The sequence below is a fragment of the Spea bombifrons genome, chromosome 3, assembly GCF_027358695.1.
Source record: "Spea bombifrons isolate aSpeBom1 chromosome 3, aSpeBom1.2.pri, whole genome shotgun sequence".
NCBI lineage: Eukaryota > Metazoa > Chordata > Amphibia > Anura > Pelobatidae > Spea > Spea bombifrons.
In genome coordinates this window covers 113,818,402-113,836,855 of record NC_071089.1, presented here as the reverse complement: position 1 = coordinate 113,836,855, position 18,454 = coordinate 113,818,402, and the positions used below count along the sequence as shown (strand labels likewise).

Here is an 18,454-nt window from a genome sequence, read left to right as displayed (position 1 = left end):
AAATGGTCTGAATAAATCAAAGACTGCAGGTGTGGACCCAGGTGTGGAACAGAAGTAATGTGGCTTCAGGGGAATCACCGGATACCAAAGCAGAAGCCTAAAGATGAGAGCCTGGGTTGAAGATCCACAGCCACCTACTGGAGAGAGAGAACGTCGAGGAACGCACCCTCAAAGGGGGCTTCAAAACTCAACTCAACAAAGTCAGTGAGGGACGGGTGGTACTTCATCTTAGGAGGGCAGGGAGCCCGAGTCAGGTTAACTAATGCTGCTTTAAGTGGGTTTATTTTCCTCTTTATTAACGAGGTATTATCCATGAGCCTGAAGGACTCCTTAGTGTTTGCTGTCTTGGAGTGGTATTTTAGGAATGTTTCATACATTCCACCTGATTTAGAAATCACACTTAGCTGAAATAAAATCTTAATCGAATAATAGGAACAAGTTTGAAGATAAATTGGGATAAGTACATTATACAAGGTCCCATGGAAAGCATGTATAGAGATGCCTCTGGTTCCACTCGTTGGGGTAAGACTTGCAGGGTCGCGGTTGAGAGGAGCCGTCGGCCTTTTGAGGGCTGCTTTAGATACCCTTGAGATGCGAGGAGATAGCATTGAGTTTATCAGTCCCCAAGAAAGACGGGATTCTAACCTGAAGCTCATTGGAAAAGACACTTAGTAACGTAGTGAAGCATGTAAAGAGACTTGTTTGTCTACATCCTTTTTGTCCCCAAGCAGTCTGCCTGTGCCTTCTTTACCATCAAAAAGCTTGCCAGTGCCCCCCATACAGCCTGCTCGTACCAAATGTTAACTTCTCATTCTCAGCTCAGTTCAGTTACAGCCCAGCAGGTTCTGCTCGGAGACTTATTTTCTTGCTACGTGTTCTGCTAAAGAGAATAACATTTTCGTGAATGGGGTCTCGATGTGTGAGGTTGGTACGCTAGATACCCGCTTCCATTGAGTTTAGCTACTTTTATAAGCTCTTTACATACTTAACACTAATCTCTACGGGGTCCAAGCTCCTTGAGGACCGGTTATGTCCAGAATAGCTGTCCATGGGTAATATTTGATATACATTTGTTTGGAAAACTACCTAGAACATAGAGCATTGAGAAGAAGTATTGATATCTTATGGTCTCTTCTTACGTCACCCCTCCTGCGCATGGACCTTCATGGACCGGCATCAACAATATCCCTCGACCTTAAAACGTCAGATGTCTCTCCCATCTCTCCAAACACCATCTATTCATGTGGCATGTGGCATGACTCCTGGGGCTCACGATCCACTTGACCCCACAAGAATGTTCTTAGTGGTGGGTGACCAAAATACTCATGGACTCTTAAGTGTACGATGTTCTTTAGAAAAAGGTTAGAACCAGGGCTGGAATGGGGATAACAAGGTGGCCCTGGTACTTTAAGCCCGGTGGCTGACTAATGACATCATCGACATTGCACAGTACATCTAATGTTCATGTAGCATGTGTATGGACTGATGTCAGGCAGCGGCCCACCGGCCATTGTCCTGGTGTGCCAGGTAGCCATTCCTAGCCTAGTTAGAATGAGTGAAATGAGGTGTCCCACCCGCGGTACATGGAACGTTTTGTTCTTCAGCTGCAAAGAACTAGTCTGTCACTGTGTCATTAGGAAATGTCCTCCTTGTTTAACGTCAGTAGGTATCATGAAGCTCTGAGATACTTTTATCTCTAATTACCTTGTTGCCCTTTATTTTCGAAGCGAGCGCTGCAGAGAGGGCCGGGCACATAACTTCACAGAAGCCAAATGACCGTACTGGCTATAATTGCCGCTGCGTCTCTGTTCAAAGTAATACAGAGCAGTTCGCTGACTCAGCCATAATAAAAGCATTCTCGTTATTCTTAAACCCGCGTAGCGCTAGTATTTGGGCTGGTATTAACCCAGCTTGTAATGGACTTTTTTTTTCCCTGATCAAAGCTACAAAGTATAGATCATTATCAAAAGAGATTCACGCCAACTTGAGCAGCGCTGAGATTATTCGTGCTTTAAAGAGGATAAATGCGGCAAACGTAGATTAATACATCGGTGTGGTATTGTCCTGCTACTCCAGCAGCTTTTATATACAACCCACATCATGCCCAACCGGCCAACGGCTGGTTAAGCCTGTTTATTATCATTATAATTTTTATATATAGTGCCATCATATTCCATAGCGCGGTACAATGGGTTTAGATGCTCTTGACGTCTCTTGACTTTTGTCCGGCGTTTAGCGCAGTGATTGACACAGAACGTAAAGGGTCTTGAAACCTTTCGCTCCCATCTAGAATGACACATAGAACTGTCACATGTTACCGGGTAGAACATGTAAGGTGCTGCCCCCTGCAGTATGTGGGATGTATAAACACGCCGAAGTGCATCACGTGTACTGCAGGGGGCAGTATGGTACATGCGAGGGTCACTACTACTATAAGTGAAACGCGTAGGCTATGTGTGTGTGTGTGTGTGTGTGTGTGTATATACCTGCCAACAGTCCCGAATTAGCTGGGGCAGTCCCGATTTTTGGGTCCTGTCCCATTAAATTGGGGGGGTCGGTCCCGGCATTAAAAATACTTACCTATGCGCAATGCATTATATGTGTACATTAAGTGTGTTAAGTTGTTTAGCAGATCAGAGCAACGTTTGACTCCAAATAATGGGGCGGAACAGCTCATATAGTATAGCAGTATAGCAGATATAAGGTAAGAATAGTTGCATGGAATGTACTAGCCTCAGGCGAAAAGATTATAGAGCAGAGAATCCTGTGATTTAATGCAGGTAATAAAAGTTTCACGTATCCAGTGGCGAGTTCATCAAACGGACTAATTTATCACTGCAGCAGGTCCGTGGTGACATCCTTGTTATAAATGTACGTATCTTCTTGTGATTCAAAATGAACAGATCTAGAGAGGATTTATTTTCTGTATTATATAGAGAAACGTTACTCGTTAGAATGGTTTATGCATGCTTTGGATTATTCAGTGATTATTGGATGTTTATTACCTGCTTAAACACAGATTTAATGTATGGCGGAAATAGCCTCTGCAATACGCATTAAATAGAATAAAAGCTGATTTATCGAGCCATTTTTATTTCTGTGCATTACTGCTTTTGAAAAAAAATATGTAATATCATAAATGGCATCTTTGCTACAGAATGTGATAGAATGGAGCTGAGAGATCACAGCATTTTCCGCCCCATTATCGATAGTTTATAGGTACATCTAGTGTTTACGTTTTATTTGATATCAAAATTAAAACAGAAAAGAACAAATATATAAAAAAATGAATCTCAAGAAATAGTAATTAGTAGGATAAATAAAACCAAGGATCTAAGTGTTTAGAAAGCTTGTAAAAAGTGTAAAAAAAACTGGGGTTTTAAAAAAAATATTACAAAAAAAAGAAGAAAACTCGTTGCCATATTTATTTGCAGATACCCGGGTATTTAGAGGTTATTATTAATTACTACTTCTTGACATGAGGGTTCATTGTTTTTCTTTTTTGTTATCATTTTTAATAAATAATGATGATAAAAAAGTTAAATTTTCACTATAATCTGGATGTGGCTCTATTATTTTTGTTAAATTTATTTTATGAAATGTGATGGTGCTTAGTGCTTAGCGTTTAATGTTGATTCGGTTCACGTCACGTCCTGAAGAGGACTTTGTTATAGAAATGCTGCTGTTCATTGAGAAACTTAATTAGCAATTTAATTGATGTCTTTTAAAATGGGTCGGAGTATCTCTTAGCAAAGAATAGAGAGAGATACAAAGGGTTAAAAAGACAGGATTAGTTATAGAAAGTGAGAAAGTGGGTTTTTAGGCTTTTGAAGCACAATCGGAAATGTGGTTTTTGTTGCGTCTTCTGGATATGGGGCTGGGTTAAATTCGATGGACTTTCCGAACCCCACTAAAGAACAAGGACAAGACCCGAAGCTCCAAACCCCCTTCTTGCCTCTTGCTAGGCTAATGTAAACTGGTGTGTAAAAGGTGCACATTGCTGTCCCCACAATATCCTTGGCTTGTTATCATGCTGCCTTGTGGTAAGCAATAGAATGTCTCAGTCTCCCCCACCCAGCCGGACTCTCTGGCTAATGAAAGTCTATGGAGGAAGGGACTTCATTAGCATTGCCATAAAGAATTTAGCTCAGTGTGGTGTCTGACCAGGGAAAGTCACCCAAAATATCACATGACTGACAACAATGGCGCCTCCAGGTCTGCAGATAAAGGGGGTTTATTGGAACAAAATATAAAAGCAGGTTTTTTACAATACAGACCTACGTTACTATATACAGCACTGGGGGTAATTAGTGTATACAGTGCTGGGGGTTATATTACTGTATACAGTGCTGGGGGGTTATATCACTGTATACCGCGCTGGGGGTTATATTACTGTATACAGCGCTGGGGGTTATATTACTGTATACAGTGCTGGGGGGTTATATTACTGTATACCGCGCTGGGGGTTATATTACTGTATACAGCACTGGGGGTTATTACTGTATACAGGGCTGGGGGTTATATTACTGTATACCGCGCTGGGGGTTATATTACTGTATACAGCGCTGGGGGTTATATTACTGTATACAGTGCTGGGGGTTATATTACTGTATACAACGCTGGGGGTTATATTACTGTATACAGTGCTGGGGGTTATTACTGTATACAGCGCTGGGGGTTATATTACTGTATACAGTGCTGGGGGTTATTACTGTATACAGCGCTGGGGGTTACTTACGCATACAGCGCTGGTGTTTATTACTGTATACAGCGCTGGGGGTTATGCTCAAAGGATAATATATATATATTTTCCAATGAGATTTGCCCTTTAAAAAAAATACAAAGAATATACACCCCTAACCTCGAACTCTGAATGCCTACAGTGCCGTCTGCTAGTATTTTATACGTTAAAAAATGATTGGATTAAAATGTTCAAAGTCTTTAAAAGAAACCAAACAAAATATGTAGTTTTGTGGTCACTAAACAGAGAAATGAACCCATGACATTACAAAAATGATAAAAAAGCTGAGTTCAAAGGCTGTGGGTGCCCCCTTGTGGCTGGATTCATAATTGCGCCTGAGAGGATCTAGCGCAGCTCTATTTTTTTAACAAATACTCTAAAGAGCAGAGGGAGGTTGGGGGAGTTTTTGTGACATTAAATCCATTTATGTAAATATACAGGTTTACATTCCATTGCTGGATTAACCTCTACCGCAGAAGGCTGTTCCACTTATCTACTTCACTCTAAATAATCATCCTAACTTATCTGGTACACCAGGCAAATCCTTGGTGGTCGCTGGCCGACAGCACCCCATATTAAGCCGATCTGTCTTAACCCCTAACGTCCATTGACGGGTCAGGCATGTCATGCAAAAACGGTCATGTGACCACCAATGACGTGCCTGGCACGTAATTTCATTAAACAAATGATCTACGGTGGGGGGAAAAAAGACAAACCCATGAATGGGTGGTATCCCAGTACTCGGGAGAAGTTGCTGAACACACATTGGGGTGTTGTGCTGGTGGTAGAATCTCATGCATGGAAAGGGTTAAAATACTTCCATTTGAAATACCTGGAGGTGTCTAGTTTTGAAAACGAAATGCTTTGATTGGGTAAATTGCATTGATCGGCTTTAAAGATACCCGAAATGGCACATGGGGGAAGAATGACCAGCTTTGGGAAAAAAAATGGTTTTGAAATAGCAAAATGCTGCTGGTACTTATTGCCCAATAAAAAAAGCAGAAAAAAAGCAAAAAAAAAACTCGGCATATTTGTTTGCAGACACAATGCTTCCTAAACACTTACGATTCTTTGTTATATTTCTATATTATTAATTACTACTTCTTGACATGAGGGTTCATTGTTGTTTTTTCTTATCATTTTTAATATATAATAATAATAATGTTACATATTAACTATGATCTGGATGTGGCTCTTCCGATCATTTTCTTTAATTTATTTTATGAAATGTGATGGCGCTTAGGTTTTTATGCCGCACATGAGCGGGTAGAAGACGGTTCACGTCATGTCTTGAAGACGACATTGTTATAGAAACATAAAAAACATTGGGTATTTCTAAACTCAGGGCAAATAGTAGAATCTATCTAGCAGGTTTTTTCATTAGCGTTTTTTGGATGAGTAAAAGAATTTTCAGGTAAAAGTCAGACAATGTGTTTTTTTCCCCCAATTTTTCTTCCTCAGTGCGGCCCAGACTTTTCCACATTGCACCCGAGCCGCTGCCATTTCAGACTATAGAGACTTTCCGTAGCATTCCTCCTTTTTTAGTTATATACTTCTTTCCTGCACCCGATATAACCCGTTTATTAATATGTAAATCTTTTTATCCCCCTCTGGGAGATCCTGACCCTAAATGAACGTATAGGGGCTGGCGCCATAGCACAAGGGATGGAATTTATACACAGAAGTAACGTATAAAGTTACATTTGTTTGGTTCTCCTTTATTATAGTTAAATGAGCGCCAAATAGATCTATGGCGGCCCTGCATTGATCATCAGATTTCATGCTGCCTCATTTTATCCTTATTTAACTTTTTCATTTATTAAAAATTAGACAAATTAATGTAAATTATTTTCTATTAGATTATATACATTATATTATTTGCTCAATGCTCTGAACAATTTGCCGTATTTTATTATTGTATGGTTATTATTATTATTTTTGAATTATTTCTCCCATTTTTTTCTTATACTGTTTTCTATGTATGTATATTCAAAGGTGTCTTTTCCTTTGTGAATGAGGTCAATATGAGCGTAAAGCAATATGGATCGGCTTGTCAGCGGTTTCCAGCAGTAACACCGATTCCGTATAATACGAAATAACTGTATCGTTACAGCGCATTCTTATAAGTTTGGGCCCTGCCGCTTGCCGTACACATCACGCGTACTGCGCATGCACGGAAGACGAGAAGTCGGAAAGGTGTCTGTGGGATGATGGCGGCCTGCAGGAGGTCATTGCTGCTGCTCCGGTGCCGGCCCGGTGAGTACGGAGACAGCGTGAAAATACACGATAATTAACGATGGAGCATTTAGTGCATTTCAAAGTAGTTTTTGCCCGTCTAGATATAGTGCAGGGTGCTCTAGGGCAGAGTATGTGGCATTTAAATGCTGGAATTTGATTGACAGCTGCAGCCCTGAAGTGTGTATAATTGATGCATTGAATTTTTGAAGCGCATGTATGAATATTGTATGTTGCAGGGCTCTACTTTTACATCTACTATAAGAAGCTGTCCCATTTTAAATGGCTGATCTAATAACCCTCTACTGACTGGGGGGGGTGTAGGGTAGTTTTTACAGGCCCCCTATCTTATATGCAAGCTTATTGGATCGTTATATGGGGGGGTTTACAGTTTTTGGAGTAAAGGTGTCGTTTAGCGTCATAGGCTGTTGTCGCACAGATATATACATTCATGTTACGGGATCTCAATGTGTACAGAAAAAAAAGTCAGCCTGTACAAAGAAACCCTAAAATCCGTAAAAATGGTGCTAATAAAAATACAACACAAAATGTAGTATGTGAATACTGCGATGGCAAATGCTCCAGTGTTTAAAGGCTAAAATAGTTAAAAAATAAATTTTTGGTTTATGGTTTTGAGACTGGTTAATTCCAGATATAAATATCTTAACTCTTATACACTTTCTTCTGCAGGATTCTATCCTCCTGTAAGACTTCTTACTGATGGAGAACATACCAAATTTCAGCCGCCTCCAAAGCCGGTTATTGTGGATAAGACAAAATCTAAAGACGCCCTCAGAAGGTGAAGAGGCTGTTCTACGGGCATCCCTGACACGTATCAATGGGCTATTCTGATGACAAAATAGTGAACCTATAGACATTGCTTAAAGTGGACCAGTCAACTGGTCTTGGTACCATAGCCATGGAGTGGTCCAGTCAGCAGGAACGATTCATAGGTTTCTATGGTTACACTTTTAAAATACACCAGAATTGCTCAAGTAAACGACACCATGTTTAAGAACTGCTATTCACATTTTTGTTCTTGTATTACAAAAAAGAAAAAAAAATGTTTAAGAACTGCTGTGGGTGGCAACCAGTGCTTTGTGTGTGTGCTGGAAAACTTAAGTCAAACTTAATGCATTCTAGCAAAAAAACCTTACCCCTATGCATGGTAGATCGTGTAATCCTCTCACCTGAGCTTAAGTAGGATTTCGTTCATTATCATGATGATATCCGGTTTTGATTAAAATGCTTGAAATTGAGTGTAGGTTGCATTACTGCATGCTGGGTACAGCACAGTCGGCTCTTTTCTGGTATGTGCACATGAGCGGGTTTCTTTAGATCCGACCGTATCACATTTCATATTTTGCTTTTGATACCTTTTTGTTGTTTTGTCCCGATGCAGGTACCTGAGTCCAGAATTTATACCTCCCAGGTCTAGGAAAGACCCATTTAAATTTCGTATGGAGAGAAAAGACATGGTTGAAAGGAGGAAGATCCTAAACATTCCTGAGTTCTACGTAGGTCGGTGGCTACTTTTGTTCATCCTATTTGTTTAAATTTTTTTTAATCTAGTTTTTATGTTTTTAAGTAGTTTTAAATCCAGGACAAAGTAAAAAAAGTATCTGGCCTGTTGGGTCACCTTGTTCTTTTGCATGAATAAGATTATGCTTGTTGATTGAAAACGCAGCATATTGTGGGCTGTTTTAGTGGCTGTGCCCCTATCTTTTGCAGTAAGGGGGCCTTAGCTGACCACTTATTTTTTACAGGTACTTCGTTGTTGGTTTATAAACAGTATTTTTAGTTAAGATGAAGCCCTCCTCATGAGCCTTGTGCATTTTGTGGGGCAAAATATTTTGATGATGCAAAATGTATAGATCAAAATAAACTTGGAAATTAGTTTTCTGCAGCAGTCTGGTAAGGGTAATTGTGGATGTTGATGTTACTCTATTGACCGTATTTATGAAATGGCACCAGACCAGTAGTTGACTTAATCTTCATGATAATAAAACACCACACAGACCAGTTATGTTTCTCATTGTCAAGCATTTTATGGCTTCTAATCTCCTAATTTGATGTCCTTTGTATTTACCCAACAGGAAGCATTCTGGCAGTGACTATGGCAGACCCGTATGCCACCGGGAAAACAAACAGATTTGTAGGTATTTGCATTCAAAGATCGGGAAGTGGCCTTGGGGCAACATTTGTGCTCCGCAACGTAATTGAGGGTCAAGGTAAGTGGATTCTCTGTGTTGCTTAATTATTCTGAATGGAATTTACTTTAGGGTAGGGTTGAACATTCAGAATACACTTTCTATTGTTACCTTAACAGTTCTGTTCATCAGGAAGGGTGAAAGTGTATGTATGTATGTATGTATGTATATATATATATATATATTTTTTTTTTTATTTTTTTAAAAAAACCTCTACTGTATTTTTGCTTCGGATCGCAGTCATGTTGCCTTAGGACGGTGTATATCCTCTATAGTTTTGCTTTTCTGTTTCCATATTGTTTACAACAAAATTCCCGTTACTGGTTAACAGTAAATTTACCTGTAGCGACCAGTGTCGGGCAGCTGCTGCTAAGGCAAATAAAATCATGGGGTGCATCAAAAGGGGCATGGATGCCCATGACAAGGAAATAATTCTACCATTGTACAAGTCACTAGTCAGACCACACATGGAATACTGTGTACAGTACTGGGCACCAGTGTACAAGAAAGATATAGTGGAGCTGGAGAGGGTTCAAAGACGGGCAACCAGAGTAATAAGGGGAATGGAAGGACTGCAGTACCCAGAAAGATTATCAGAATTAGGGTTATTTAGTTTGGAGAAAAGACGGCTTAGGGGGGACTTAATAACTATGTATAAATATATAAGGGGGCAGTACAGAGATCACTCCCAGGACCTATTTATACCCAGGACTGTATCTATAACAAGGGGACATCCTCTACGGCTGGAGGAAAGAAGGTTTCTACACCAGCACAGACGGGGGTTCTTTACAGTAAGAGCGGTGAGACTATGGAACTCTCTGCCAGAGGAAGTGGTAATGGTAAACTCAATAAAAGAGTTTAAAAGGAGCCTGGACGTGTTTCTTGAAAGCAATAATATTACAAGTTATGGATATTAGATTAATAGGGACAGAACGTTGATCCAGGGATTTATTCTGATTGCCATATTTGGAGTCGGGAAGGAATTTTCCCCCTGGTATGGGGCAATTGGCATCTGCTTCATAAGGGTTTTTTGCCTTCCTCTGGATCAACACGGTAGGGACACAATATGTATATAGGTTGAACTTGATGGACTTTGGTCTTTTTTCAACCTTATGAACTATGTTACTATGTATGTAACCCAGGGCTCGACAAATCCCAGGCGCCAGGTCGCCATGGCGACTCAGAATTTTGTCCTGGCGCCTAGGAGTTTGTCAGCCTCTTACATCCACAAAAAAATGCCCCCGTGTCACCACGCGGGGGCGCTGCTGTTGCTGTCTGCCCAGGAGTCTGGGCAGACAGCACAGCCACTCCGAGCCCGCCCCCGAGCCTGTGATCACTCCCACGGAGTGATCCTGTAGGCTGAAACCGCGATTGCAGAGAAACCTGCAATAGCGTTTTCAGCTGCCACAGGCAGCTTCAGGAAAGGGGGTTCAGTGTTGATTGGGTCCCCACACAAGTGTGGGGACCTGACACAACATCCCCCTGCTGCCTGATCGCTCCATGAGAGCGACAGGGCAGCGTTAACCCCTTCAATGCCGCGATCGCGGCATTTAGGGGTTAATTCCCGTTTTTCAAGGGGCTCTGCTGCTGGTGGTCTGCCTGGAAGTCCAGGCAGACCAGCAACAGCAAAAACGAGCCCCCACAAGCCCTTTGATGACTCCTGTAGGCATGGAAGCCTACACCAGTCATCAGAGACTCCCCCCTGCAATGGCTGGTCTATAGACCAGCCATTGCTTCCCAGCTGCCAGAGGCAGCTTCAGTGACAGGGGGAGAGGGTTCTTTGGTCTCCACATGAGTGTGGAGACCAGCCCCAACACCCCCCTGCTGCCTGAACGCTCCATGAGAGCGACAGTGCAGCGTTAACCCCTTCAATTCCACAATTGTTTATAACACATTCGTGGCATTGCAGGGGTTAACATTTGTCCCCAAGCTTGTGGGGACTAAATATCAATCAATGCTGTGCTCCAATGGAACATCAGCATTGAAAGTGTTAAAAAATATATATATATATAAAAAAAAAAAACCCCAAAAAACAGCACTGACCTGAAAGTCCAGGGTGCTTCCAGGTCAAATGCTGTGAGTTTAGTAAGTGGGCTGATGATGATCAGATCACTCCTAACCAACTGTTAGTTTAAAAAAAAATCCTGGCTCCTAACTTTTTTAGCTGGCGCCTAGATTCACAACAAATTTGTCAAGCCCTGATGTAACCTGCTTCGGTTATTTTAGATTTCACTAGGATGGTGAACAAACATACCTTGACCGAAGGAGTGGCAACGGCAAAGATCAGTAAACGTCTTAACTAAATTCACTGAAGATGTGCTGTAGTTTTGAAGCCTTCTATTTTGCTGGAATAGAAAACATTTGTATCTAAGACAGCAACATTTACTGTGGCTTCTCAGAGTTTTTGGATCCCCTTATAAATTACTTTTGCCTATTGTTAGCATTTGTGCGCCTATTAAGAAGACTCACAAAACCACCTGGGCCAACATTAGGAGATACTAAGGATGAGATCTGCAGGTTCAAAGTGCATCTACATTTAAACATTCCTTTACACAAGTTTAGAAAGCTGCTTACGTTTTAAAAATGACTTCTTTCTCTGGGCTGCACTGCTTACAGAACGTAGTCCAGTCACCAAGAGTCATTCACGGTCTAAATACAACAGTCATATATATTGTATAATAAATAATACACACACACACACACACAGTGCCCTCCATATACCTTGGTAAATATGAGTAAAGAATCCTGTGAAAAATTGTGTATTGATTAAGCCTTTGTTGTTTTCTTCAGGAAAATACTCAGCTGTCATGGATATCAAACAATCGCAAATATAACACAGGTTTATCCAAAAAAAAAAAGTGAAATATGTGTGGCACAATTGACTCCCCTACGAATGAATGAGAAAATATATTTGAAGTATATTCCTACTGATATTTTATTGATATTTTACTTAAATGAACTCCTGACTGCTTCTGCCAGAAAGCTTTAAATGGGCTGTGGTTGGATCTTCCAGAAGGGCAATGATCCAAAACATACATCGAAATCAACACAAAAAATGGATTTCTGACCACAAAATCAAGGTCCTATCATGGCCATCCCAGTCCCTTATAGAACAAAGTGTCGACCTCAAAATTTGAAGGATCTCGAGGGATTCTTCATGGAGGAATGATCTCAGATCCCTTGCCATGTATTCTCCAACCTCATCGGGTATTATAGGAGACGACTCAGAGCTGTTATCTTGGCAAACAGAGGTACAACAAAGTAATCACTGAAAGGGTGCCACACGTCTATTTCACTATTTATTTCTTTGGATAAACGTGATATTCATGAGAGCAGAGTATTTCTGTGTATTTCTTTGAAGAAAAATGAAAAGGGTTAAGCAAAAGGCAGTTTTTCACAGCATTCTTTGCTCATATTTACCATGGGCACCAATATTTGTGGATGGCACTATATATATATGTATATATATATATATATATATATATATATATATATATATATTTATTATATAATATGTGTGTATATATTTAAATCTTTGGGCTTGTCCGTGGCTCTGCTGTGCTAACGTGTTCCTCTTATTTGTGTGGAGCTGGTTCTGGTAGCCTTAAGAGAGGAGATGAGGAGTTCAGGACAGCCAAGACATTATTGTGATCTGATCTTGCAGGAGTGGAAATGCGCTATGACCTCTACAGTCCCCGCGTTCTGGAAATACAAGTGCTAAAGTTGGAGAAGAGACTGGATGATAACTTGATGTACTTGCGTGATGCCCTTCCTGAATACAGCACTTTTGATTTCAATATGAAGCCGGTCATAAGCATATCAGACGAAATCCCAGTTAATGAGGTGAGGAAGAGAAGGATGATTGATGCTTAGGAACAAATCTTTAGGCGTTTTTAGGGCATACTGTTATTTGTCCAGACAACCCCTAGGATACAATAGGATTGCACATACATGGTAGATCAAGCTGTCTACCAAACACCTTGTAGCTCTTCTGCTAGACATCCAAAAATAAAAAAAAAAACAAAAAAACCTTTGGTTCCCCTCAACCCAAAAAGCTTCAAAACAAACTAATGTAGAAGGGTAATACTGATAATAATTTCATCAATAGCACCCTTACCTGTGGAAGAAATCCTATGTAAAATGTTTCATACTTAATGACAGCCAAGCCATAAGAGTCATTTGACTTGTTGAGACAACTAAAATCGAGCAAGAAATATGGGAAGAAATGAATATGGAACGTATCTAGTCTAGGTACGAAATTTCTGTTTTCTACAATTTCTTTATTTACGTCTAGATAAAAGTGAAGATGAAGCCACGGCCCTGGTCCAAACGGTGGGAAAGACCTCAGTTCAGTATTCGAGGGATCAAGTTTGAACTATACCTTCACGAAAATCACATTATAGCAGCCAACAAGCTGGCCAAGCCATGGGAGAAATTTGACATGTTGAAAGAGTACGATACCACTAAGATTGAGCAAGAAATATGGGAAGAAGTGAATCGGGAACTTGATCAACCCCAAACTAAAGAGAAAAAACCTTGACAGTATGAGAATTGTTCCTGTAATTTATACGTATGAATAAAATAAACATGTACAGTTTTTGAATAGGACTCCCACGTTCATTTGATCGCGCTTCGTATATCTCTGTTGCCGATAAGACTATACCTGGCAAGCCTCAATGGATTTATGTTAAGTTAATTTGAATGTTTTACAGCAGTTACAGTATAAAAAAGGCTTTTTTTTGTATTTGAACAGATGGCAGGGAAGGTGGTCCCATATCCAACCAGCACAGCATCTTACAAACCAATTTACATTACTTCTCTATCTACACCTTTTATACTGGTTACCGCTAACTTACCTTTCCTCCCCTTAACCCTTTCTTACCGCACTGGATGTCTTCCCACTATCTAGAGCTCGGTGCCCACAGTTCCTGATATCTCAAATCACAACTGAGAATCCCTCAATCCACCCAACAGACAAAATCCTCTGCTTTGGTGACCCAATGGACTCTGCACTCACCAAATCCTGGTGTCCTCGCCTGCAAAATATTTCTTGATCAAGATAATAAGAATACTACTAATCCATTCCATTGCAATATCCTTTCAACTCCTTATTAATCGGCATCCTCCTTGCCCACCTTTCACCCCTCCAACTGGGTACTGCTTCCGTACTGGTTTTCTGATCCCGTTCTTTTTTTTGTTATCTGCCGTGCTGTTGTACCAGTCGCTCCACTCTCTTCTCATACCCTCCAGAAATATTTATAAACCCCTGATTTAGAGCAACAATGCTGCTTTCATCTGCAAATAATCTCTTACCTGCCCTCTTCTGTCCGTCGTCTACCATTATCATATCTTTCCATTTGTGTACCCAGCATTTTACCTATCCTGTGGAATTCCTTACCCTGATTACTCAGACTTTCTCCCACTTACTCTTGCTTTAAAAGGTCACTAAAAAACCCACCCGTAAAACGATGTTTACAATCTAACCTATAACCTATAACCTGCATCATGAAGACGCCATTTTTCATCCCCACCTGCAGGACCTCCAGGCCACTGACTTCTCCACGTTACTCTTGCTCCTATTATATCATTCTCCCACAGCAGTCCCTCTCCTTCCGTCTCATTCTCTCTTGGTCTTACAATAGATTGCAAGCTTGCGGGATCATGTTGTCCTGTCTTTTCATATTGTAATGAAAGGGTTGTTTAAAGCATTTCATTATGAGTGTGCCGTGTATATCTTTTAAAGCCGTAAAGTAGAAATCTTAAAGATAAAAAAGTTTGCAACCGGTGGTGAGGAAAGCTATTATGGCCGGGGGATAGGATGAGCGATTGTATGAAATGAGGATGTTTTATAGTGAGGTTTCATCTATTCATGATGTTTTGTGTGCAGATGAGATGCTGGATGTGATGATGTAACAGTGAAGTTAAGAACGGAGTTTGGAAGAAATGTGTTGGAACTGAATGTTGGATGATGGAGGGAGCGTATGGGTATTTTATGATATTGTACAGGGGTGCAAATAGTCGAAGGTAAATCGAAAAGGAGATTATTTTTACAGAAAGAGAAACTTGATGCAATTAAGAGGATCTGGAAAACGTATGAAGAAGTGACGAATAGAGGGAATGATTGTGTTAAAGGGACAGAAGCAGGTAAGTGGTCAATGTTACAGATAGTAGAGATAAGTATCGCTTTCAGATGTAGGTTTCCCAGATACAGCAGGGATTCTGACATGTTTGAATCAGAGACATGTTTGGAACGGAAGATTCCTCCATACAGTGAAGGAACGCTGAGTCTCAGAGTGAACATGGACTCCTCTCACCGGGGGCTTCTGTCAGGGGTTCAGGTTTCCAGAATTACTGATAGGAACTCTTATAACCTGCAATCCTGAAGCAAAGACTGAATCTTATTCTGGAGTTCAATGAGGGTTTTAAGCTCTTTGGAATCTCTGGCCTGGATCTCAAATAAAGTGTAGTAGGATAGGGGGTGGTAAATGAATCTGGTGTGGATCAGTAACATAGGATCCTACAGAATCCTGACAATTGCCCTATATTATTCCATGCTCAAGAAGAACTTTCCATGGGACTTCTGCTGTGAGTCCTGTCTCATAAGGACTATTCCTCCTTACTTAAATATGAAGCATAGTTTGTCAATGTTTTGTAGGATCAACACTTTACATCTATAAGGCTAGGTTTCCACTTGGGTTTTTGTCCTGCGTTATTTTCTTGATGAAAAACACCAGTTTTTTTGGAGTTTTTTCTGGCGTTTTAGGCTTTCTGTGGAAATTGCTTTTTTGACCTTAGGCAGTTTTTCCAGCCTTTACAAGTTAGAATTTTCACCCAGCTAAAAGGGATTAGGATAAATGGCAAGTATCTGCCCTCTCCTGATGTCATTTACTTGGTAGAGTTCTACTTAAACGCCCCTTTTGTCTCTTTTCTGTGGTTTGTAAGGCATGCTTTATTCCGAATGTCTGCTCCTCTAGGAAGATTGGCCCCAAATGATGGTGCAAATAGTTTGCTGTTGCTTTTGGCACGCAGGATCCAGTTGATGCGTCGAGTATGTTTGTTTGTAATGGCATGTTTGTTCCAAATGGTGTAAAGTTCAATATGAACTTTGTTTTGTGTGAAACTGTTTGTTTCCAGCCTATTTCTCGTAGGACACACAGATACTGGGTACATCCTCTGTATTGTAACTGTGGACAAAAACGCCATAAAAAACGCCAAGGCAATAAACCCACATGGCTTTTTCATGGCGTTTTTTCTCTCCCATAGACTTCTATTGGAGAAAAACGCCAAGATTTCCTTGCAAAAAACGCCAGAGTGTCAACATGCTGCGATTTTGAAAAACTGCCACAGAGCCCAAAAAAGCAGAAAAACGCTGATGAAAAAAAGCTGATGATGTATCCAGTTCTGGGCTGCGCTCCGCTTTAGCCCTTAGTCTTTCTCTTGGGCGCCATCTACAGGAGTTCTGAGGGGCTTGGAAGCCCTCTGGCAGCGTAGAGAAGGTAGGCTAGAGCCAGTTGGAAGGGACCAGGGAGATTAGCTAGAAGATATTAGCGAAGATGATTCTTTGTGCTTCTTCATCTTCATGTATGTTTACCCGCCGCCATATTACTTTATAAGGCATTCGGTTTGAACAACGAAAACACACCATTCGTGATCGTTTTCATGTTCTCCAAAATATGAAAGAACGGGTCTCCTGATAACCATTACTGTATAGGTAACCCAGCCGGTGTCTTGTATATCAGGGATCTCTCACCCCAACACTTCTCGGTGTCACAGAGAGGGATTATTTTATCTGGTTCATCGCTTGTTTGTTACCCAAATCAAGAGCAGGCAAACATTCAGCACATAAACAACCTGATAACACAACCGACTGCACATAATAATATATATTTTATTTCCATATTGTTTTTAGTTACACGCAGATTATTAAGGATATTAGCAAAAGTCTATAAGGTAGTAGGCAGCATGGCATGAAGATAACAGTAACAGTTTTTTAGTCGTTGAGCTTCACTGAAGGATTTGTCATCATCAAGATTATTGCTTAAAGTGCATAAACCAACAGTGACAATGAAAGGGTTAAACCCGCCAACAGTGCTGAGTTTAATCTGCACCCAGGATTCTACAGTAATCATGTCACATAGAGGAGGTAGTTATCTAAAAGGTAGTGTCCAGTAATGTACGGGTAAAATAAAATAAAACAATAAAAAATAAAATCTCATTGGTTTTTAGTCTTTATTCATACGCCATGCATTTAAATTCATTCATTGTTTTAGCCTCAACCGTGTCTGATGGGACCCTGGTCTATTTATCTACTACCCTCTTGGTAAAGTTAAACTTTCTTATATTACCTTTAAACCTCTATAAAATAGCTTAAAAAGTAAGCATTTTTTATTATGTTCTTTAGCTTAAAATATTTAGAATTGGCCAATATTAAATATAAAATGTTATTTCGCTTTATGCCAAGTGATACCAAAGATCCCAGTCGTTATTACTAGTTTGTTGGAAGTTTCATGGAATTTCACATATAAAGCCGCCGGATACAGAGTAACCGGCACTCCTCTCCTCCACACTATAACAGAAATGGCACAGTCTCTGCGTTAAACGGTTTGCAGGAAACAGAAGACGATAAGAAAGTTTTCATCTCGTATAACCTGAGTAGAACGACATCATATGATTTACAAAATGGATTGACAGATAGGAAGTTAAAGCATTGGGGGATGGTAATACTGTGTAAGCAGCAAACTACTAACTCTGTGCACCATAACAGACAAGACCAGGCAGGCTGCGCGCTCCGATGTGTCTGTCCTTCAATGTCCTTCCTGGCGTAATCCATGGTGATCAATGATCATGTGATATGTGGAGACTTTAAAGAACCAATCATGACTACAACATTTTAGATTTTATGACATTTTAATCCCCTCTAACATAAAATCCCCCCTCCCCCCCCAAGAATTTATCCCCTCATCGTCCTCAATCTCGTCTCCAATCTCATGACCTGCGGATGCAGCAAAAACATGAAAATTAAATCAACAAAAGAGACATTATAACTATATATAAAGTTATTTACACGTCTATAATTATAAAGAGAGAAAGTTTTTGGAAGTCTACTCCCATCATCACCGATATTTGGCCGAGCAGACTGTAATGGGGGGCAGGGCTCTGCTCAAATGAGTTTATCATCAACAATAAAGATGCATCCATATTTAAAAATTCACAAGTCAATGAAACTTACTAAGAAATGTCCATGGGCTCCTCCTCGCACATTCTGGAA

At 40.4% G+C, this 18,454-nt stretch overlaps 1 protein-coding gene across 1 annotated transcript; it reads left to right on the top strand.

The window, feature by feature from the left end:
- The first annotated feature begins 6,882 nt into the window (after positions 1-6,882).
- On the top strand, positions 6,883-13,789 carry MRPL19 (mitochondrial ribosomal protein L19). Its single transcript, XM_053458765.1, has 6 exons — positions 6,883-6,997; positions 7,667-7,775; positions 8,379-8,497; positions 9,073-9,207; positions 12,851-13,029; positions 13,481-13,789. The coding sequence occupies exons 1-6, from the start codon at positions 6,949-6,951 to the stop codon at positions 13,724-13,726; spliced, it is 837 nt and encodes a 278-aa protein (XP_053314740.1). The 5' UTR covers positions 6,883-6,948; the 3' UTR covers positions 13,727-13,789.
- The last annotated feature ends 4,665 nt before the right edge of the window (positions 13,790-18,454 follow it).